Source organism: Mus musculus, chromosome 6 (genome assembly GCF_000001635.26).
Source record: "Mus musculus strain C57BL/6J chromosome 6, GRCm38.p6 C57BL/6J".
Taxonomy (NCBI): Eukaryota; Metazoa; Chordata; class Mammalia; order Rodentia; family Muridae; genus Mus; species Mus musculus.
In genome coordinates, this window is record NC_000072.6 from 129,895,689 (window position 1) to 129,920,533 (window position 24,845).

The 24,845-nt window shown below is 37.6% G+C and overlaps 1 protein-coding gene and 1 non-coding gene across 4 annotated transcripts; one reads left to right on the top strand and one right to left on the bottom strand.

Annotated features, from left to right (window-relative positions):
* The first annotated feature begins 2,243 nt into the window (after positions 1 to 2,243).
* Positions 2,244 to 2,348, top strand: Gm23977. Its single transcript, XR_003956563.1, has one exon. It is a non-coding gene; the product is annotated as a U6 spliceosomal RNA (small nuclear RNA).
* A 951-nt stretch (positions 2,349 to 3,299) lies between these two features.
* Positions 3,300 to 17,549, bottom strand: Klra5 (killer cell lectin-like receptor, subfamily A, member 5). 3 transcript variants are annotated; one of them, NM_008463.2, is made up of 8 exons: positions 17,452 to 17,536; positions 15,662 to 15,796; positions 14,174 to 14,263; positions 13,086 to 13,304; positions 10,914 to 11,053; positions 7,851 to 7,954; positions 3,604 to 3,759; positions 3,300 to 3,525 (listed from the first exon to the last, which is right to left on the bottom strand). In NM_008463.2, the coding sequence occupies exons 2-7, from the start codon at positions 15,771 to 15,773 to the stop codon at positions 3,624 to 3,626; spliced, it is 801 nt and encodes a 266-aa protein (NP_032489.1). In that variant the 5' UTR covers positions 15,774 to 15,796; positions 17,452 to 17,536; the 3' UTR covers positions 3,300 to 3,525; positions 3,604 to 3,623. The 3 variants fall into 3 exon arrangements, with proteins under 3 accessions (NP_032489.1, XP_006505711.1, XP_030111061.1); XM_006505648.3 differs by lacking the exon at positions 14,174 to 14,263 and having other exon boundaries at positions 17,452 to 17,533; XM_030255201.1 differs by having other exon boundaries at positions 3,314 to 3,759; positions 17,452 to 17,549.
* Between the last annotated feature and the right edge of the window lie 7,296 nt (positions 17,550 to 24,845).

A 24,845-nucleotide genomic window follows, 5' to 3' on the forward strand; every position in this document is an offset into this window, starting at 1 on the left:
GCATGCTCTTTGGTTGCTGGTTCAGATTCTATGTTCACCCTTATGTCCAGGTCAGTTGTCACTGTAGATCTTCCTGTGGTGTCCTTGACCTCTCAGGCTCCCTCAATCCTATCCCCCACTGTTCCACAAGATTCCCTGAGCCTTGACTAATATTTGAAAGTGGGGACTCTACATCTGTTTCCTTCAGATGAATGAATGGATAAAGACTCTCAGGAGACAGTTATGCTAGGTCCCAGTCTGCATGCACAGAGAATATCATTAATCTTGTCATAGCTTGAGTATTTTCCAAGAAATAGGTATCAAGTTGGAGCAGTCATTGGTTGGCTATTCCTACCATCTCTGCTCCATATTAATTTAAGTGAATCTTGTAGGCTGGACAAAATTTGACTCAAGGTATTGTGGGTAGGTTTTTGTCCATTTCTTTCCAATGGAAGTCCCACTTTGCTAATGGGAGGTGGCCACTTCAGACTCTGTATCTTCAGCTGCCAGGAGTTTCAATAAGGAAGAACCACATAAACACTAGAGCATCCCCTATCCCAGGTCTCAGGCTATTCCCTGAGATGCCCTCCTATTGGTTTCCTTTCTCTGTCTCAGCCTTTTCCTGCACCCTCACACCCACCACACTGGATCCCCATCCCCATTCCTCTCTTCACCCACTCTCTTACCTAGTTCACTCCATTTATCCATCTATCATGCATATTTTCTTTCTCCATCTGAGTGAGATATAAGCTTCTTGACTTGAGTCCTCCTTGTGACTTAGAGTCTTTGACTCTGTGGACTGTAGCATGGGTATCCTGTACTTTATAGCTAATGTTCACTTAGAAATGAATAATATGTTTGGTCAGGGTTACCTCACTTCAGATTATATTTTATAGTTCCATTCATCTTTCCTGCAAATTTCCTGATGTAATTGTTTTGAATGGCTATATTGTTTTCCATTGTTTAGATTTACCACCTTTTCTTTATCCATTCTTCAGGTGAGAGGCATCTAAGTTGTTTCACATATTTTGCTAGTACAAATAGAGCCGGTATAAAAATATTTGGGAAGATTTACTTGTGATATATTGGAGCATATTTTAGGTAATGCTACATATTTTTATTTGATTTCCTGACCATATATACTTCTTTCTTATCCCATTCATTACCTGATCCTGCCCCCGCCTTTTTTTCCCACCACCTCCTGTCTCCCTCCCAGGTGATCCCTCCCTCCCTCCCTCCCTCCCTCCCTCCCTCCCTCCCTCCCTCCCTCCCTCTATCTTCTGTGATTATTTTGTTCCCCCTTCTATGCAGAATTGAAGTATGTATGCTTTGGTCTTCCATCTTCTTCAACTCCATACGGTTTGTGGGTCATATCATGGGTATTCTGAGCCTTAGGGCTAATATACACATATCAGTGAGTATGGACAATGTGTGTTCTTTTGTGTGTGGGTTACCTCATTTATCCTGTCCCGCAGGATTCAGTTATTTGTGGGTGCGAGGGGGACTGCAAACCTAGAAGCAAATGGGACGAAGGGAAGTAGAGGCAGGAGACCAAGTTTATTATGCTGAGGTGCCTTCTTTTTAAAGCATGCATCACGGAGAATAGGGGAGGGGTTGAGGGGGAATTTTACAAAGAACAAAGAAGCGGGCATCTGCTGACATGGGGGCCGAAGTCAGGCGCCAGGCAGTGGGCACTCTGCATCTTATCTCCGGAAAATAGATCCTCCTTGACAGCTTGGGTGTCAGGCTGGGCTCAGGCGTAACTCATGTTGGATGGCATGGGAGTTCAGGAAGAGATAGGGAAGAGGGACCACAATTCAGCTTTTACAGCTTCATGTTCCAGGAAGGGAATAGGGAGGAGGGGGTGATAACCAGCTCCTAGCACAAGGCCATTTGGCCTGTTAGGGAGATTGTGAAGGGCTCGCTTTCCTACGGGATGGTCTCTGACACTTATTCAGGATGATATTTTCTAGTTACATCAACTTGCCTGTGCATTTCATGAACTCATTGATTCATTGATAGCTTTATAGTATTCCATTGTGTAAATGTACCACATTTTCTGTATCCATTTCTCTGTTGAGGGACATCTGGGTTTTTTCCAGTTTCTGTTTATTATAAAAAGTCTGCTATAAACATGGTGCAGCATGTGTACTTGTTATATGTTGGAGTATGTTTTGGGTATATGCCCAGTAGTGGTATAGCTGGGTCTTCAGGTAGAACTATTTCCAGTTACCAGAGGGACTTCCAGATTGTCTTCCAAAGTTGTTTTATCAATTTCTGCAGCACATATAAAAAATTGGAATGATACAGAAAAGATTAGCATGGCCCCTGTGCAAGGTGTGTCTATTTTTTTTTTGTACTTCATTGTCTCACTTCTAAAGTTCATTTACAAAATATTAAGGTTTAAAAAAAGCAACAAGCACGCCTTTACCTCATCACTCAGGAGGCAGAAGCAAAGGAATCTGAGTCCCTCTCAGTCCTACAGAATGAGCTCCAGAGCAGCTAGGGTAGCACAAAGAAAAGCTGACTCAGAAAAAACAAACAAACACATCCCAAACAAACAAAAACCAACACCCCAGAAAGCATAAAAAAATTTCAGGACAAAAAGACATTAAAATGACACCATCACTGAGTGCACCTGAACCTGAACATGGAGGAAACTCCCAGCATGGCAGTATCCAGTCAGTGGAGAGGTACATGGCTCCCAGATTAAAACAAGTTACTGAATCAATACTAACTGTCCTGAGTTTGATCATTTGGATACACTTGTATAATATAAAGTATTGTCCCTCGTATAAAATGAGGAACATGTGTGCCTCAATTTTGTTTGTTTGTTTGTTTTTGATTCTATGACCTAGGATCTTGCTATATTCATTTTTCAACAATCATGTCTTAGCCTATTAATTGCCAGAATCACAGTGTAATCTACTACATTTAGCAAACTTCAAATATTACCACCTTTTTTGTAAGACCTAAAATTATATATGAATTAAAGTGGGTAGATAGGACAACAGATGATTTGGGTAAAAGTTATTCCCCATATCCTTGGCCTACCCTTGCAAATGTTCACCAAATTTTATATTATATTTTATGGACAAAGCAAACATTTAAACCATTGAGAAAAACTTCTACATGAAACAAAAATCAAAACAAAACAAAATGGTAATCAACTAACATGAGAAATCGAAGCCTACAAAGAAATTTCTTCTCTTAATTGTACTTTCAATTGAGACAGTTTGTCTTGCCTGGCAGTGGCAGCACACACCTTTGATCCCAGCACATGGGACAATTTGTCTTATCATTAATGGAAACTCAGGATGTTTTTTTTCGGGGGGGGGGATAGGGTTCTTTATTCAGTTTTATAGGAGTATAAGAAATCAGAAAGAACAAAATTCTGAAGGCTTTATGCAAAGGGTGCCCATTCCCCAGAGTAGATGTGTTCTGTCTCCAAGAGGAAGGAAGATGAACTCTGTTCTGTCAAAATAGATACCAGAGAACAGTCCCAATGCTCCTGCAGCTTTGTTTCTCTTCACAGCAGACTATGTTCTGTAATCAAAATAATTGTTTGTTGGAGTCATGAATTATTACAAGAAACTAATAAGGATCAACACATTTCATTTTTACCTTTAACTCTCTTTGGAAAGTTAACCAGGGAAATGATCCAGTTTCTTCCCACAAATGCAGAAGTAGGAATTATTACAGTTAGTATCTTCTAGTCTTGTTTTAGATAAAAATATACAACCTCCAGGCTTAAAGTTCATTTTCCTTGTTTTCATGTCACTGAAGAAAGACAAGAGTGGGCAACTGGTAAAATTTGAACATTCACTGAAAAAAAATCATGATTTTGAAAATTCTATTGGCCAATTTATACAGAATATAGAACTGTTTATCCTAAGTTCATCACGAAATATTTTCATCTAAGTTCATTAAAAAGAAATGGTCTCATCACACCAAAACTCTACATCACATTTCCCACTCACAAGTGTTTGATCAGTGGATATATCTGATTTTCCATATTTCCAAAAATTATTTTACCAATCTTGCTTTCACATTTACATTTTGTCAATAAGAATGCGAGGACAATAGTAAAGCCGATGTGTTTGGCACACAAAACAAGGTCTTATAGGTTTGTGTTTTAAGGAGAAAGGGCATATTTGAAATATAGTCAGAGATGAGTGCTTGTAACTAATGTTTTTGTATTGTTTCCCTATATTCCTAACCACCCCATAACTAAAGGGTCTTCACAGACACATAGTATCCTACTGTATTCCATGTCTGCAACAGAACGCTGATTTCTGCAGTATGATATTTTAGGGGCCTCAACTAACTTTCTGTTTAAAAACTGAAGCTAATTTAAAAAGGTAAATTAGAACACAGACAAATTACCACAAAAACAGGAGTACTGTGCATTCTGGTACACATGGGCTACATAGCAAAACTAGAAGTAAAAAGGTAATTATTTAGTAATTGATAATTTAGATCCTCTTGTATAAATCAACAGAAATGAGATTTCTCCTCAGGTCGAGGTGTTAGGAGGAGTTGGACAAACCTCAGATGGTCAGGGAAGCACTGTTGCTATTTTTCCCCTAAAAGCAGAAACTGACTAAGGAATGTACTAATAAATCCAGCCAGCCATTGTGGGGCACAATCCATCTTTCAAGTTTTTAGGGAATGAAGGTAGAGCGATAACAGTTCAAGTTTAACCTTCAATATGTAGGATGTTTGAGGCTAGACTGGATTAATGAGAACCTGTCACATGAGAGAAAGAGAATGAAATCCACAGAAAGCACATGGAAGCTAGACTTCCAAAGGAGAGTCTTTAGCAAAATAAAGCATTTTTGAATTTTGGATTTAGGATGAGGAGAAATTGAATATTTAAATTTACCAAATTTAGGAATGGCAAAAAATTTAACAAATCAGATAAAAATGAAAAAATATATGATTTGGATTCTGAGGGTTCAAGGACAAAGGAAGATTATGAAAAATAAGAAACAAGAGAGAATAAAGGATGTGTAAAATAAAACTAAGGATGTATATAGGCCTTAAGGAAAACCACTATTTAGCAAGCTTATATTTGACAAAGACAAAACAGACTCCATATTTCTTCAGTGGTTTAGAGTATTGTATGTGCGTGTGCTTCTCTCTCTCTCTCTCTCTCTCTCTCTCTCTCTCTCTCTCTCTCTCTCTCTCTCTCTCTCTCTATCTCTCTCCCTCTGTGTGTGTGTGTGTGTGTGTGTGTGTGTGTGTGTTTGTGTGTGTGTGTATGTGTGTGTGTGTTTGGGTGTTTGCCTATTTGTTATGGGGGAGTAAATTTTCTTATTGTGATTTTGGTTTGTTTATTTACTTGCTTGATTTAATTTTCCTTTTGTTTTGGTTGTTTTACAGAGAAAAATAACATGACGTTGAGTCTTTAGGAAGGTAGGGAGCAACAAGGTGTGAGACTGGAAACAGATCAAAATATATTCTATGAAAAATGTAATTAAAATAAAAATTAAACTTTAGAAAAGAATAACAATTACAGAAGATATGAGTTTTTGAAAGAAAACCAGAGTGCAAGGCAAAAGATACCTTCAGAGAAATTACTAACTGCTCAAGGAGATGACAGAGGGCTCCCACACAGCACAGGATATTGCTCCTGCCCTTGGGTTCCATAACTATGTGGTAAGGCCTTGTTGCTGAAGATACTCCCCATCTTGACATCAAGACATGAGAAGTCAATCTCAAACCGATATGGAAATACCTTCCCCTGGGTAGGCAAAGGGTTAGTAGGCTATCTACAGGTTTCAGGGGAGAAGGGTATGAGTAGTCCTATCCTGCACTGGACCCTGTATGCTACAATGGTGACCTGCTATAAGATACAACTTGCCAAACGCATGAAATTCAAGAAGAACGAAGACCAAAGTGTGGACACTTTACCCTTTCTTAGAAATGGGAACAAAACACCCATAGAAGGAGTTACAGAGACAAAATTTGGAGCTGTGATGAAAGGATGGACCATCTAGTGATTGCCATATGCAGGGATCCATCCCATAATCAGCTTCCAAATGCTGACACTATTGCAAACACTAGCAAGATTTTGCTGAAAGGACCCAGATATAGCAATCTCTTGTGAGACTATGCCGGGGCCTAGCAAACACAGAAGTGGATAATCACAGTCAGCTATTGGATGGGTCACACGGCCCCCAATGGAGGAGCTAGAGAAATTACCCAAGGAGCTAAAGGGAACTGCAACCCTATAGGTGGAACAACATTATGAACTAACCAGTACCTGGAAGCTCTTGTCTTTAGCTGCATATGTATCAAAAGATGGCCTAATTGGCCATCACTGCAAAGAGAGGCCCACTGGACTTGCAAACTTTATATGCCCCAGTACAGGGGAACACCAGGGCCAAAAAGGGGGAGTGGGTGGGTAGGGGATTCAGGGGGTGGGTATGGGGGACTTTTGGGATAGCATTGAAAATGTAAACGAGGAAAATACCTAATAAAAATTTAAAAAAAAATAAGATAAATGATTTCTTATTGGAACTGAAGCCTTTACCATGGGAGGCACGCATGCTTGGTGTTGTAATCTAAATAAAAAAATCCAGTATTGGGAAGGTCACATGCCCTAGGTTGGAACTTGGTATAATCTCTCTGCTAAGTGGATACTGTTTAAGTTAACATTTTCAGTTGTAGCCTAGAAATGTGATACTCTCAACCTTCATGAGAAAGCTTCTTTATTCAGTGAGGGAGAGTCCATGCAGTGTGGCAGAATGGTCCAAAGTGCTTTGGAGAAGTGTTTATGTGCTGAGCCCTAAAGGAGACATCTACATCAACTTCTTAGTCTCTATACCACCAGCAAGAGTCAGCAAACAACAGGGAAGAGGAAATTAAAAATGTAAGCACCAGAGAAGGGGAAAGGCTCTGTGAAATTCTGCCTTCTGGAAAAGAAGAAATTTTGTAAAGATTTGTTCTTTTTAGAAATCATTATTAGGTGACAGCTGCTGAAAAAGTAAGTTTCAATTCTTTATTGAGGGTGTGGCTACTTGTGGCTTTCCTTGTTCCAGTGCATGGCTTATCACCATGAACCTTTGGACAGTTAATTACGAAGGCAAGAGCTATCAATGGCACATGATAGAGATTTGAGTAGGAGAAGGAGCATATATGTTCATATATTATATGATGTATATGTGATACTCAAGAAAAAGTAATATTATTTAAAAAGTTAATGAGTAAACAAATTTGTACAGATTATAGGTAAACAATAAACTTAAGATTTACACATAACACCTTTAAATGGAATGTATGTGTATGTATACATAAAAATGCTCTTATATTTATAAATAACTGGCAATAATAAAAGCTAACAACAATAAAAAGTCAAATGAATATCTGTTATACTCAGACTCATTGTATCTGTCTTGACCATTCCCTAACTTTAAACCTTCTTAAGGGCTGGTGAGATGGCTCAGCAGGTAAGAGCACCCGACTGTTCTTCCAAAGGTCCTGAGTTCAATCCCAGCAACCACATGGTGGCTCACAACCATCCGTAATGAGATCTGACTCCCTCTTCTGGTGTGTCTGAAGACAGCTACAGTGTACTTACATATAATAAATAAATAAACTATCTTAAGTTATTGACTTTCTAGTGCCCTTCCCATGTTAGAACACACCATCCTTAGATGTGTGCAATACTAAGTCACTTTTGGTCATCTCCTTGACTATACATCTTCTTTTGGTAACACTTTATCAGGAACTGCCTTATACAACTTGTCCTTACTTCTGAGCTCCATAGAAAATGAGGAAAACCATGAGAAATGGAGAAAAGCCTTTGCAGACAACCCTCTCAATCCCCAAGGGAGGGTTAGAGTCTGAAGGGATCAGAAACTCACAGTTTAGATGGGCCATTGTCAATCCATGCCCATTGCTTTTTTTTCTTATCATATGACAATCCAATCCAGTAACTGTCTGAAATAACCTGGAACTGAAGGAATTTCTGTAAAGGAAACAACATTGCTTATGATGAAATTTCTATCTGTTGGATGAGAGAACAAGCAGGAAAAGTTCCCAGCATCACTATGTCATTCTCTGATGTCCTGTCCTCCCACCACTCAGTCCCACCATATTCATTTTCTAAACTGATTTCCTATTTATATCAAATTAATGTCAATTCAATAAGCTATTTAAATAAAAACTTCAAGAATCCTCAGTTTATGACAGGATTTGTTATTTTTTTTCTTATACCAAGTCTCTGAACTTAACCAAGAGATCCTTGAACTCAAAATCTTCCTACTTAAGGCTGGCATGTTTTAGGTTTGTCATTTTTTGACTGTTGTATCAATTCATTCTATTGCATCTACTATGAGTGAGCTAAGCAGAGAATTCTCAACAGAGGAATCTCGAATGACCAAGAAGCACATTAATAAATGTTCAAGGCTCTTATCCACTATAGAAATGCCAATTAAAACAAAACTAAGATCATGTCTTTCCCTAATAGGAATGGCTAAGTTTAAAAAGTCAAGTGATAGCACATGATGACAAGGATATGGAGAAAGGGGAACACCACTACACTTCTGATGGGGGGTACACTTGTAGAAATCAATTTGGTTGTTTCTCAGGATACTGGTTCTACCTCAAGAACCAGTTATGCCACTCCAGGGCATATACTCAAGGATTCTCCACCATCCCAAAAAGACTCATTGTCAGATATGTTCATAGCAGATTTATTCATAATACCTAGAAATTGGAAATATCTTAGATGTCCCTTCACTGAAAAATGGATAAAGAAAATGTGCTACATCTATACAATGGAGTACTATTCAGCTATGGAAAAAAATCACGAATTTTGCAGGCATGTTTATGGAACGTAAGAATGTCACCATAACTGAGGTAACCAAATCCAAAAATGGCATTCAGGGTATGTCTTCACGTACCAGTTGATATTATACATAAAATTCTGGTGTCCATGATACCCTTCACAGACCCCAGTGGCTGGATAAAAGAAATGCACAAGCAAGAATGCTTGAGTCCCACTTGGAAGCAGAAATGGAATAATCATAGAAGGTAGATAGAGGGAGGGAACTGAGTGAAAAATTAGATCAAGAGATTAGTCAGGGTTAATAATCTGTTGTGAATAGGGGAGGAGGAATGGCCTGATGGGCATGAGAATGAATGGAAATCTGCAACTGATGGGGGGGTTGGTTTTGGACATCTCCCAGAAGAGATAGATACCAGTCATAGGGAAAATACACAAGAATTGTCCAGGGAATCCTTAGCTGTATCTCTATGTAACCTGGAGAGGCTGCCTCCTGTGGCCTATAAAGAATCCTGGAGGAGTGACAGGGCCACCAATATAACCACAAAACTTTGTCCCTAAACTTATCCCATCTATAAGAAACACAGGGATTGTGGTTGGAGCAAAGTCTAAGGGAATAACCAACCAATAACCAACTTAACTTGAGTCACATTCCATGAAAAATCATCAATCCTTGACCCAACAAATGATACACAGTTATGCTTGCAAACAGGAATCTAGCATAGATGTCCTCTGTGAGTCTTGGTCCACAGTCTGAATCATACATATACAAACACCCATAGCTAAACAGTGGATGGAGCTTGAGGACATCTATGGAAGAACAGGTGGAAGGATTATGGGCTATGAAAGGGATAGGATCTCCATAGTAAGACCAAGAGAATCAACTAATCAAGACTCTTGGGACTCTCAGATATGGAACCACAAACAAAGAGCATACGTGAGGTTGGACCTCAGCCTCCCTGCATATGTGCAGCTTGGCCTTCAGTGTATGTTCTGAACAAGTGGAGTAGGCACTATCCCAAAAGCTATTGCCTGTACATGGGTTAAGTTCTTGTAACTGGGCTGCCTTGTCTAGTTTCAGTGGGAGCACATTCACCTATTCTTATGGAAATGTATTGGGCCAGGTTGTGGTGATACCTAGGGTGCACCCATCCAACCAGAGGAGAAGGATGGTTAGGGATGGATTATTGAAGGGGTAACCAAGAGGGGGCAGTGAGCAGGATTTAAAATGAATAAATAAAATACTACTACGATGAATATAAATACGACTACAACTATGACTACAACTACAAATACTACTGTTACTAAGGCAGCTAATAATAATAATAATAATAAATTTTAGAAACTTTTTTTTTACTGTATCAAAAGGAACATTACACTATTGTTTGGCATCAAATATCCTTTTAGAATGTTATTTAAAAATCTATTAAATTGATGTATAAATATCATACCATGTTATAAATAACAAAGTTTTCAAGGTGATCCTGTAATTTTTTCTCTAGAAAAATACAGTCTTCATATTTGAAAAGATTTCATAAGTAATAATTAAAAGAGGAAATGACAGAATCTTGAAAACTTTTTTTTAATAGTCATTTCTAAAGATGGATATCCTTTTTACAGGACATAGGAATACTATACAGTAAGTATTGTGAACAATTTCAGTGGCAATCACTATGGAGCTAACTGGTCAACCATTTAATTCCACATTTCTCATATCATCTCATTTTGAAGACAGGACCAGAGCACAACTGCTTTCCCTGTTGTCATCTGATTGCTCATCTCAGGCAGACTCACTTAAAGGTTCCAAAGAGCAAATCCTAAAAAAGAGGGGTTTACTTGGCCCTCGATGGAGATAAATGACTCTCAGTTAACAGGATATGCTATACCAACAGATTGTACTTCATCTGGGAAAGACATGCTTTCTGAAGGATTCTTTTGTACACTCCTGAGAAAGGGAGGAGACTGAAAGACACAAGTGTCTTTGTAATAATGAGTTTCCACTTAACAGACTTGTGTCCCACAGTTATGTTCACATTACAGGAAAATCATATACAAATGCAAAAAATCGATCCAGTACCTCATTATTCAGGTTTAGAGCCAGAGTCTAAGAAAATAAGGGGCAAGTGAGCCTCTACAGTACCAGTTCATCTTCATCTTCTATCTTCACAAGGGGTAAGCTGTAATGCTGGCAGGTCTGTTTACATCCACTCCATGTATTTTTGCTCATGATGAAATAAAAACATTTAGTACCATAGCAGAACCAGTGTTTAACACCTGTCCCTACAACAGAGAAGGTAAATGTCTAAACTTATTATTTTCTGGTATTGTGTTATCAGTGGAATATATTTATTAAATCTGTTTTTTTTTTAAAAAAAAGAGGTAAAATCTCATAGGTCTCAGAAAGTAGAATTCTATAATGGCCAAACACCCCTGCATACTCATGCATGATCTATGCAACATGGTTAATACCACTAGAGATCTAAAAATATTTCCTGTGTCAATCATGGATGAATCATTAGAGAAAATGAAGCACATACACACAAAAATATAGTTTATCCTTTAAAGGAAAATGAATCAGCTTGGCAGGATGATTTATGTCTATGACATGAGAACTCTAAAGAGAAAGACAGGAAGATCACTAACAGTTTGAGGCCTTCCTTGGCTAAACAATGACTTTCATGTCAGTCTTCTCTACATTGTGAGTTCCCAGTCATCCTGGGATTCAGATGACATCTTGTTCCACAGCAAATCCAAAAGCAAGATGCTGACCTATGTGACAAACATCACTGAACTTGAGGATGGTTTGCAAAGTGAAACACACTGGGCATAGGGCCACACAATATGATTCCATAGAGATCTGTTTTTTTTTTTTTTGAAAAAAAAAAAAAACAAGTTCTGTGAAACAGAGGCTTGCAAGATACCAGGGACTAGAGGCAGATAATGAGCACTTGCTACTCAGAGGCAGTTAAACTGCTGACAGAATTCTAGATATGCAGTACTGCGTTGTGCCCACACTCATCCACACACTTGTATATGGTTAGCATTGTGCCGAAATCTGTGTTAAATTCTTTTACTTTAAGAGAAATAAGAGCCAAATGAGAAAGGTTTTGGTGTTGAAAGTCTGTTCTCCTGATTATGTTGATTCCACCAGTGTTGTGCCCACATGCCCAAATCTTTAAAGTTGAATACATTAAAATGTGTGCAGTTGGTTTCGCAAGATCCTCTCAATATGAATGTTTTGTTTAGATAGTGTCTGGGAATGTCCATGATCTATTTGGTAAGTTTATTTCTAACCATTACTTTTCTGTGAAGAGGAATCAATGTGTAGCTCAGGCTGGACTTGAAATTTCTGGGATGTCCTTATATTACTGAATGTTATAATACTCCTCCCTCAATCTCACAGTCATAGGGATTACATCATTGTGCTGTCCTATACAGATAATTAAGTTATTTTAAAGTAATGGCACAAAAGTTTTTCCATGGCTCTGGAATACTTCAAAGATTGTTTTGGAGCTATTTTTTCCTATCACAAATTTTATAATGTAACAGTTTTAAATATATTAATCCTGACATAATGAGAATCATCACATCCTATTGTCACAGAGTGGTGAGATTATATACAAGAGCTCTTTGTTACAAATCTTGAAAAAGTAGTTAATGATAATTGATAAACTGTGTCAGTAAAAATGACCAGTCACTGGCATAGGCAAGAAAGGTTCCTTGTGACTCTTGATTTTTTCATTTTCCCAGCCTCATTCATTCACTGTGTCACTGGCAGAGTTGCAACATTTAAACACCATGGTTAAACTCCCTTGTCTGTCCCAGAGAGGGTCCTATTTACAAATAGTACAGATCTTTCAAAACCTGTCAGATGGGAAACACACATGCACAAACAAAAATTCTTCTTATAACTGCATCCATGTAAATGCACTAAGTCCATTTTAGCATAAAAAGTTCATAAATGCACTCTTATTAAAACCTTCCACATTCTGTCAAGAGCAAAGTTTGAGACTCAGATTTTCTGCTAGACAGAAAAAAAAATCAAAAGTATCAAATGTATCAATTTGTAATTCCCTCTCCAGGGTGCAGTAGGAGTGCCAAACAGAATTTGGCTTCTAGAAACTCTAAGATTCTCCTCATCCAAATATGGATTTCGGATTTTTCATATCTCTACATGAAGTAAGTGACCCCCCAAATGATTAACCCAAAGATCACAAGCATCTTCAGCTGCTGGATGTACGTCAAAGCTTCCAGAGAAGAAATAATATATAATAATGCAATTCTGTACTCATGGTTTTCCTCTGCTACATACCTGTGTCTTGTGAGGAATCTAAATCTGTCTTGGTTTCACTGTACCATCTGTTCTGTTCTCTGTTGAGGGATTCCAGAAGTTCCTCACCTGGACTGCAATCTATAGACTTATTTCTCAACATTTCTTCCTTTAATTTGATGTCACTTTGCATGTTGCTGCAGTTATGGTTGTGGTTTAGAGTTTCGTGGATTTCTTGTTTGTGTTGACTATACTGAAAAACTAAATTAATCACAGATATAAAATCTAAATGCTTATAAGAAATACATATCAAAATTTAAGGTAGAGAAATAGCTTCATGTGGATAGCCAACACATATCATGAATATCATTGGAATTTTAACATTCATAAATTAGCACTTCAATTAACTCACTATAGAAACAGATACTTCATTTTTCTCTAAATTAAGTTTACTGTAAAATAAATAATACAGCTGAATAAAATTATGGTAGAAGTAACTTCCATTCACTTCAATTTTACAGCAAAAATTTACAGATAATTACTTAAGTAAAATATTCAGTGAATACTTAACACACTATGAAAATGTGAACTAAAAAACATGTTAAGAAATGGCACAATTCTTGGAGCATATGGAGTATAATATATGCACATATATAGTTATATTTTAGCACAGCCTGAAAGTAATTCCCTATGTTAATATAGAGAAACCCAATTAAGTTTAACCTTAATGTCTTTGTACAGATGAAAAGTTTTTACTTAAGCAAGACTTCAGTATACATTGAAAAAACTATAAAAGGAAGGTCATCGATTCTTTGCATAGGTGTTTTTCAAAAAATGTTTACATTAGATTTACAATCCCCTGAGCTCAGAAAGTAGACTACCACCCAGTCCTCAGAAGGAACATGACCAAAAGTGACAGAACAGGGGAACTCTCAACAGCCCCAGAGCCAACAGATAAAGTATGATAGAGAACAGAACACTCCACTTTGTGGGTAAAAAACATTATAACACCAAAGATTTTTGGCTTATCCCCTGATTTTAGGCAGAACCATGGACAGTGTGTATAACTGCATAGTTCATGTCTAAAGCTGTAGGCAGAAGGAAAAGCAACATATCTCTCAATTACTCACTCTTTACTGCCAACACTGCAACTGTTACTAGAAGAAGGAAACAGAAGATTCCAAGCGATCTCACAGTGAGCTGCCAGGGTACTGAACACTCTTAAATTTAAAAAAAGCAGGAAAATCATGAAAAGATCATATCTCAGGACTAATTTTAATTTTTTGTAGCATGGAAACAAGGCGAAAAATTTTCACAAGTGAATGATACAAACAAACTGAAAATATGCTCTCGACATTTTCATTTCTACCTAAAATTCACCCATTGTAGAAATCCAATGTGTGTGAATTTCCACAAAAATTTGAACTTATTTCTGCCTTGTCCTTTTATTGTGCATTCTCCTGACTCAGCCTAGAATGAGCTGGATAACAGGCATGTGCCCTGACCCAGTTCTACACAAAGAAAATTAAATTCTATAGAAGGCACTGAAGGCATAGATACAATCTCAGTACAAGATGCCAAACTGGAGCATGCAGTCCACCAAGAAATGTAAATGAGAATGGAGAGGAAGAAAGAGTGATGTATGTTCTTCAGAACTGGTAGGGAACCACAGATCCTCTTGACCTGTATGTATCCCGATTCTTGAAAGGGCCTATAAGTCAACTATCTCTTTGTCCCTGTAAGTTTGATTGTGCTCTCTGTAATACTAAACATTTTGGTTTATCTTAGGCATTTGGAATCTGAAACTCATGCCTTTTGTTACCACTACATCGAAAAAGATAAAGATCTCAGCTTGAAGCACCATGGTACAGTGTAAAATGAGAAAAAAAAATTAAAAAGTGAGATTTCTGCTTTTCCCTAAAAATGAAATTGTTCTTCAACATTTTCTGGAACTGTTACTGGGGTTTATTCATTTCTATTCCCACTATCCTGTCATCTCTTCCTTTTTCATCTGAAACTATTTCCAGTAGGAGATTTCTTGTTCTGATAGTCAACTGTTATTGCCTGTTGTGTTAGATGTTGTGTTAGATATATTTTTAAGAAGTTCTTTTGAGAAGGAAAAAATGAAAAATCTGTGTTTCCTTAGGATTTTTTTCTCTAGAACATTTGGTGTACTTTCAAACTCTAGTTTGTCTGTTAGATTTATTTATTTTTTTCAAAATACTTCCTGACTAGTATGAATAATGAAAAACCTCCTAATGATTTTTCATTTCTTCTTGATTAGCAAGAAAATTTTTTCTTATATATTTCCATAATTATTTTCTGCCAATTTTATTTCTTTTGTAGTCAGTTATAACTAAAGTGTAGAAGTTGGGTTATAAATTATTCTTTCTTTTTTAAAATTTAAAACTGGACTTGCTTTCTTTTTAAAACTTAGATTTGACTAATTTTGTACATGACTACCATCCAACTAATACTCTTTTCTTCCCTCCCATCCTTGTGCATAACCAAGCCCCGGTGAGATGGATCATTATAGTTTTAACTAGAATATTTCTATTTTTTTCAAGTTTAAAGTGCATTTTAAAATATATGTAATATTAGATACTTTAAACACTTACTTCTGTAGCCAGCTTCTCCGGGCCCTTGAATCTCCTCATGGCTCACTAGTCTCTGCAACCCTGAAGACTTATGAAGTCTCACAGTTGAGTAAGTGACCTCTGGTTCACTCATCGTGGGAGTGCATGAAGTATGTTCTGTGGTAAAATGGGCCTTTGAGTGAATTCTAAGAAAAATGTTAAAGTGTTCACCTATAGGAAGATAACTGAAGCTGATGAGACAGAGGGTTGGAAAAATGTAGAGTCTGACTAGCTCACTTAATAATCCAAACGCCCTGACATAGATTGATCCCGATTTCCATTACATGTGAGAACTCATTGTAGATTTCTGCTAAAGTTGTTTAAATTTCTAATGGTAACAGCAATTATTCCTAAGAAATATGAAAAAAAATTAAAAATTTACTATGCCATTCTACCATTGATACAGCCTATTTGTTCAAAATATTTAGCAAGAGAAATATTAGGTAAAATTGGTACCACTAAAAATGATTTACATACATTTAAACAATCAGTTCAAAGAACAAAGAGTTGAAAATTTAAGAATAAATAAAAATGTTGTTTTAGAATTATTTATATATTTTGATAATACATAATATAATTGTTTTTTCAGTTTTTTTATTTATACATGACTCTCAGAATTTCCCAATAAGATATTTGAAGATTAATACTGCAGGTGATCCAAGGCACATAAATATTTATTGGCCTGAAGCCCCAATCAGCTGAGATGTCCAACCTGCCCACCTAGCCATATTCTATACATCCTTATCCATGGTTGGACCTGGTAAGTGAATTCAAACAGATAAGTTCCTAATGAGTAGGGAAAAAAGAAAAATGTGGTATAGTCTATCTTATCTGAGACTCCTGGATCAAAGTCATCACAAATGCTTTGTAACTTTTAGTAACTGCAGCAAACAGAAAAGTCATAAAGGGCCATTGCCAGCTAGGGTGTAGGAGCAACAGAGAGAGAGGTATAGAGGATACAATGTGAATTTTTAATCTCACATAATTCCATGTACATGATCATGTCACATATAATAAATAAGCACATGATGTTGTAAGAGGAGGCTATATGAAAATAAATTTTGCCTCTATGCAGTACATATTAGCTAAAGTACATAGATACCATCTGATAATAGACATCAATGTATTTGTAAATAGTATTTATAACTGACATTACCCTTACATTAATAACTAAGCTGAGGGCCAGCAGATAACAAATACAAGATATACATGTGAGAACATTCTTAACTAGTTTTTCAATTTATTAAGTTTTCAGAATTGATTCACAATTTGCTTTGACAAAGAATCATTCTGTCATAGAATTCTTTTTCAAAATTCTTATTTATTATCATTGCTCTTTGGCTGGGTAAACTGAGGTACACATGTCCAGAAGACAATTTTACTAAGTGAATCCTCCCACTCCACATTCATGTGAAGTCCAGGGATCAAACTAGGTGGTCAGTCAGCCTTATGTAGCAAGTACATTTACACACTGACCCGTTTTACCTGGATCCTATTATTACATCTTTCAGATGGATAATATATAAACATTTGATGCAGTTATAGAGTAATGAACTTTAGAGATCCCTCTACTTTAATTTCTTAGCACACAAGTCACAGTATACTCCTAAGAAAACAATTAGTGCAGAATAACCGTTGTCACATGCTGCCAGAGTTAACCAGATCTAACACAACCCAGTGTGCTTCCCCATCAATCCAGATCTCATATCACACCCCTTGAAATTCTCTTGATTATATTTGATCATTTAGTAGAAAAAAGCAGTTATTTTTACCTGTGTCTCTACCGGAGTGATTCTGGTGGAGGGAAAAGTTGGGTGAAAAGTTGGCGTTTTCTGGTCTATATCCCCTACGAGTTTCAAAAATGAAAGACGGAACTAAATTTCCACCTAGTGATACTCAACCTCATGATTTTCTGCCCCTCCTCTTTATCTAAGCAAAAGGAGGAAATTGCTTATTGCAATTTGAAACAACATATAGTATCAGGTGGACAAAACAAATGTGAATAATTTATATTTTAAGACAGAGAAGATAGACACTCCTACAGAGAAGGCAAAACACTGCCTTTAGCAAAACAAATAGGAAAAAGAGGGACTGAAGTTTGTAGGCTAATTTTGTCATAGACTGTTTGAAATTTATTCTTATGTTACTATATTTTTTAGTTACTCCTTGATTTTGAATTATGCTAATTGCAGCTAAGTATATATTAAGAATGCTTTTAAGCACTCACATTTACACTGCTGAAGTCTTTTTTTTTAATTTTCTAGATCTTCAATCATAGATAATATTTCCATTGAACATTAATGTCATTCTGTATGGAGTGTTTTGATGCTTATGTTGTCATGGTGCTGAAAATTAAATCTAAGACAATGAAAATGCTCAGCAAATATTCTTTCCCTGAGCTACAGACTCAGGACTTGGTTTTGTTTTGTTCTGGTGTTTTTTTTTAATTTGTTTTATTTTGTTTTGTTTGTTATTGTTATTGTTTGAGATGTTTTATGTTACTATGTAGCATAGGCTGACCTTACACTCACATTCCTCAGTTCTCACTCTTTTCTGTTTTAGAATTATAGCTGTATACCATGACACCAATTTAGTCCAGGTTAATAAATAAAGAACAAGCATTTCATATATATATATATATATATATATATATATATATATATATATATATATATTTAAAGTAATGTATAATTACTAATTACTTATGTACAGCATAAATTAATTAGCTAACCTAATGCTACTGAATATCCTAGTTGTTTTATACTATTTTGCTATTTTTAGTTTAAAAACTATATGAGATATTCTTAGAACATACTAAGCAAGACATTTTATGCATGAAGTCATCTGACTCAAGGAGATATACATTTAAAGAACTCTATTATAGGATATCAGATGACATCTCCTTTATTTTCATTCAATTGGTAAATAGTGAAAATTCTCACAGTTGACTTTTTAGAGAGTAGATGAGGTGAGTTTTCTTCTATGAGTTTTTCCTATTGGTTTGTGATGAAAATTGTTGGAAAGAAGATGTTTCAGCAAAGACAGATTGAAAGTCCAGAGAAGGGTGAACTTTGTTGTTTTGTGGATCTAACAAGTAATTATCTTACCAGTTAATAGGTTTAGCCCTATAAATAACCTGTGTCAGAACAAACATCCTGTCACTGGCAGATAAAAACTTCATGAAATCTATGAACCTACCAGACCACTACCTTCCACCAACATGAAGGCTAAGAATATCCTCAGATATCCTATAGAAAAGTTTCTCCTATCTTACTGCAGCCTCCTCTCTGATGAATCTACTATTATACACTGAAATTGGCTGGATTCATGACTATCTGGGTTCCTTAAAACTCTAAAACTTCATGAAACTGCTTCCACATTGGAACATGGATACATGATCACTCATAATGGTTCCAGAATATATTTTTATTCCATATAAGGTGAAAGCTGGTTTTTGTATCAGTAGCCCTCCATTGAAAGCTCTTGCTGTGCACATTGCTAATGAGGATGCACATAGTGAATACTTCAGACACTTCACTGGGATTGAGGGTGCAGTTCAGTGTAGGGCCATGCTTGGCATATACAAAGCCTTAACCATATATCATACAATAGTGATAATAATAATAACACAAGTGACAATAATAGTAACAAAAAATGACTATAATAATAGAATAAAGAGAGGAGTTAAAAGACTATTTGTTTTCAATAGTCTCTTCCCATGATAAAAATATATAAGTCTCTCACTAAACTGCACTTTCATTTGATTGTAGTTTTTCCAACCTGCTGGCTTGTTTTTGATAAAACAGTTTAAACTGTTCTTCAAATCAAGTGACAGTGGTTATCCAAGCACTGGGAAATTGCAGATGGTTTGAAACTAGAAGAGGAACTGAAGATGCAATGAGAAGCCTGACTCTTAATGTTTGTGTTTGTGTTTGTGTGTGTGTGTGTGTGTGTGTGTGTGTGTATTGTGAAATAGATTTTGAGTGCATACTTGCCAGGTAGTGCACATGGTTGTCAGAAGACAACTTTGGGGAGTTATGGGGAGTTAGTTCTTTTCTTCTACCAAGTATTCCATGGATCAAATTTGGGGATATCATTAGGCTTTGTGTGGCCAGTGCTTTTACACTTTGAGATATTTCAAAACTCCAGGTTTTGGGTCTTTAATCCAAATATCTCTGAGTCACCATTAAAGTCTGCCATTATCATGCATCCAAGGTCCCCTGAAACTGATGACAGGCTTTAACTTATCTCAAAAGCTGGTCTATTTTTCTCTACCCCTTTCCCAGGGGTAATCCCTCTATATCTATACACACACCTACGCACACACCTACACACACACACACACACACACACACACACACACCTTTAGAGAATATGGGAAAGGCATAGCAGCAGTTTTGAAGAAAGTGATTCCAGTGTCCCTGTGCGGGCTTTCCACATGAAAGACTCTGAAGAATTCAGCCAATGTATTTAAGGACACTGTATATCTCACACTGAGCCTATGCTTCAAATACACCATCAACAACTGCACGCGATATGGATACAATGAGAACTTAGAAGGGCCTGGGCCTTGATTTCCCACAAACCATGAGTCTGTGACATGAGTAGACATGAGTGGAAACACCAACCCAGGCTCTTGTAACTTCTTGTAAGTCCCATCATTCAAAAGTTCTTTGACCAGACAAATTAGACCAGCCATTTCTTTACAAAGTTGCCTTGAAGGTTTAAAAAGATACACAAATAACTTTTTTTTTTGTATTTTGTTATGTCTGAGACAGTGTTTCACTATTTTACCCTGGCTGGCCTGCACCTCACTAGAGGCACCTGGTTTGCCTGAGTCTGTTTCCCAAGTTCTAGGATTAAGGTATGAATCAACACATCCAGTGTCAAATAAAGTTTGTAATGATAATCTGATAAATGGGTAGAAAGATGCATTTACATTAAACATTATTATTTGCAGTGCAACACTCCAAATTTTTTAGCCTATAGCACTGAGCAAAACACTGATTCTTCAAGCCTGTGTTTTTCACATAGTCAGGAGTGTGTCACCTACTTCCTAGGCTTTCGAATTACTGTAATCACGAGTATAGACAGAAGATCATATATTTCAAGAAAACTCTTTTTGAGCCTTCTAGTCTCAAGAAGCTACTCTAAGACACAAAACAGGGTAGATTTTCTACCTGATCATTTCAAAGATTGCAGGTGTTTTAAAGGACAGGACAGGGAGAGTGCATGAGAAAAAGAGAGAAGCTGACACTTCTACAGCACTGCAACATTGTTGCTCTACAGAACATGTCCCTCCCTCATCTGAGAGGTTTATATCACACTGTCCACAGAAATATTAATTGTGTTGAGACCTTCTTGCATGTTTATCTCCGCTGAGAAGGTCTCATCCTTACAAGGAGGCAAACCACATAGAGAGGACACATTTCTTTGTGCTTTAAGGATATTGTTTGTCTTGTCTAACATCATGTAAACACTGTGAGCACAATATCAGAGCTGTTTGTTCCTTACTGTGACTATAGCATAGTCAGGAGCTTAGAGACCTTCTAGTGTGCTCAATGAAGAAAGAGTAGTTAATAGAAACTGAACAGAGAGGGGGTTTCTTTGTTTGATTGTATATTTGTTTTTTTAAACAGATATAGGAGTATGTCCAAAACTGTACAGGCAAAGAGTAGCAGCTTCCTCTAAGCTCTATACAACTGAGCTCTGAATTTATAGATGAATGTAAACTGTTAAGGAGCACAATTATCACTGAAAGATATAGTGACAGCATTTGTCGTGAAATTGAGTGACAGTCCAGTTTTGTTTCCTTCACCAAAGTGCAGCATAATACAGGAAGTAATGAACTCACAGAATGACTAATAAACCAGGGGAGAGAAAGGAGAAAACATTTTTGTTTTCTTAAGTTCTGTCTTCTAAAAACATTTTTTTTTGTGAAAAAAGCAAACAACAAACAAAACCACACATAAACACAATATATATATATATATATATATATATATATATATATATATATATATATATATATGCATATGTATTTATTTTCCTGGTTTTCTTGTAAAAGACTTTAGTTGTGAAAGCACAATTGCCCAATCCTTTATGTTGAGACAGACACAACATTAATCCCACATTCAAACCTTCCAGTCAGACCCTTGGACTGTAGAGCTATCATTGCACAGCTGCAAGCTGCTTTTCCTGTCCCAGGCTGAGGTGAGGAAAACCTGTTGTAGTCACCAGGCCACAGGAAAGGGTTGATCACTTGCTTCACTGGGAGGACTTGTTTATCCTGTCCAGAATCCCACCTCTTGGTGCATCTGTCTTTTAAGGTGCAACATTTACACCATGAAATATGGTAAACTTCACAGGTCTCAGGAAAACCACAAACAGCTCTATTTTTGAGATTTCCTGTGCTTGTATCCACCCTGTGCATTTATACTCACAGCTATTTTACCATTCTGCCTTATCTGCCAATACACATAACCCTGGATGGGCTAAAGCACTGAGAGCAAGGAAATGAGGAAGATGATTCAGGAATGTAATAAACATGATAACAGGGGCCCAGGATATCAGGACTCTTTAATACCCAGGGATACAATTATTCACTTTTGGAGAAGACAGTAAGGCAAAAATCCATAAGACCTTTGCCTCTTCAGTCCCTTTTCTCTCACTGTGTCATACTTCAGAGCAGAGACTTTAATCCAGCTCTACTGCATCCTCTGTGGAGTCTTCAGGATCAGCTCATCTGCCTTAAAGCACTCATTTTCTATAATTTATTTCTTTTTCCTAGTGTATGGTCTGCTGTAGTTCAGTACAGCCCGAGCTATTATCTGGCCGGCAAGAATTCACTGGGACAACCGGATCTTTCTACTGCAAAGCTTTTATTGCTTCAACATAAGGAATACCCTGACCCCAGAAAATGATGCTGCTTATATAGCCTGCAGTGTGACTTTTCAGCACCTGATATGGCATGACAGCACCTGATTAGTTGTTCACCCATCACCCCATTACTACGCCCTGAGATGGGCAGTGACTGGGCGTGAATTCATTCTTGCACTTGCACATAAGGCTTGTTTACTAGTTAGGCACAGTAGAAGCCAGCACCATCTTATAATGGCGATTGCTCACGGCACGGCTCTCCACATCTCCCCCTTTTTATTTTATTAAAATTTGAGGCTGGTCTAGGCCTCTGCAGTCATGTCCATCTGCTGTGGCTTCTGTCTTAGGTCATTCCTCCAATGTCACAGCCTTTCCTGTCATACGGCAACCCTATCGCCACGGGGTCCCGTGTCTTAGGTTGGTCTGTACATGAGGAAAATTGCCCATCTCTGGATACCGCAGTACTGTGTGACAGTAACTGCCAAATGACCTAGGGCAAACTCTATAAAAGAGGCCAGCCAAAAAAAGGAATTAGTAAAACTCAGCGAAGTGCAAGTGCTGATCAATGAGCATTGAGTATCTCTCATTCTAGTGCAATGGATCCACAAATCCGTGGGACGCAATAACAGAGAACGCAAATGCCATCTAAGTCTTAAGCATGGATAGCAAAATTTCAGGGGAAGCCCCTTGTTCAATGGCTGCAAGTGCCTGAGTAATAACGACCTTGTCACGGTTTTGTTGGGCTCTGAGCTTACAAACCAACCAGAGCATGAACACACATAAAACTACCCCCACCCATTCCTTAAAATAAGAAAATGCAGATGAAATCCAGGAGGAGAGGCCCTCTGTCAATGACAGGTCCACTTGTGTCGAGTTGATCCTTAAAACTGCCGCCCTCAGGGCCTCAAGAGTCTCATCGAACCCCTCAGACCAATTTACTCCAAGGTACAAGGAGAGCTGTCCATACAGATTAGCTTCACGAGTAAAATTTTCATATTGGACACTGGTAATGGACAGAGCACCCAATTTTCTTTCACAGCCCAACTGGGCCAACTGGTATAGAACACTTATTTGTTCCTCAACCAGATCGAGGCGCTCATTCAAAATCATCAGCTCTCCCTTCAACTGAGCACTAGCAGAAGTTTGAACATTGATGGCATCAGCCAGATCGACTGAAAGCTGATTTAATTTTGTGCCTGCTTGAACCAGATTAGCCACAGCGTACCCTGCAGTTGTAGCAGCAGCTGCACTGGCTGAAATCGCTATGATCACAGCGGCGGTAATGCCATAATCTCTTTTTTTCTAAACAGGGATAAGGTGGAGGGTGTTTCCACTGGAACAGGGATCCAAAGTGGGATCTGGGCCACCATGGCGCCGGTGTCCTTTGTTACATCCCAACATTTAGAAATCCAACAAGAATCATTGGAACAGCCTTCAAATGAATCATTTGAAAGGATAAACAAGACAGGGGGGTAAACACAGACTGGGGTAGCTGGATAATTAATCTGGTTTACCAAAGTTTTATTGAACCCAGTGATCTCTACACTGGAATTAGAGTTCAGGGAGGCAGCATTCATTCCCCAATACTGAGCAGTTCTTGAGATGCCAGTAAAAGAAGCCTTTCCAACTGCTCCTCCCTGGATAAAGATCAAATGATTGAGTTCTGTACAACTGCCATTGACTCCACAAAGCACCCACATGTGAAAGGGATGCATTCTAATGTCCTGTATGAAAAGTCCCTTTTTCATAGCAAATTCCTTCTCTAGGTCAACCATCATGTTGGGAGAAAAGGAAAAGGTTTTACTCTGATCTGCCCAACGAGTGATGGAGAATTGACAATCAGACCAGGTCAGGATCAGCCCTTCATCTACCAAACTACAATGGGGGGCTATTCTTGGTTGGTGGGGATGTTCTTTGTTTGAAAAGTTAGGTGTTAGAAATGTACCATTAACCCAAATTGCCTCCTGCCAGAAGGTCTGATTTGTAATGGTTATATCTGCATTGGAAGTATCTTGGGTTGTGCTCTCCAAGCCTCCTCAGTGCTTATTAAACATTCCCAAGGCTCAGGCTGTGAGGTTGATACATTTTCCTGGTCCATTAATTTGAAAACATAAAGAAACCTGTTCTAGTAAAAAGCAATTTTCTCCTAATGGTGCTCCGGTGGGATCATAGGGTAGATATGGCAAATCCACTGTTTTATTAGTAGTAAAGAATTTTGGAAAAACTATAGCATCATGGCGAACTGGCATTGGTTTAGGGAAAGTCGAGAGAATGGCCCATTTCTTTT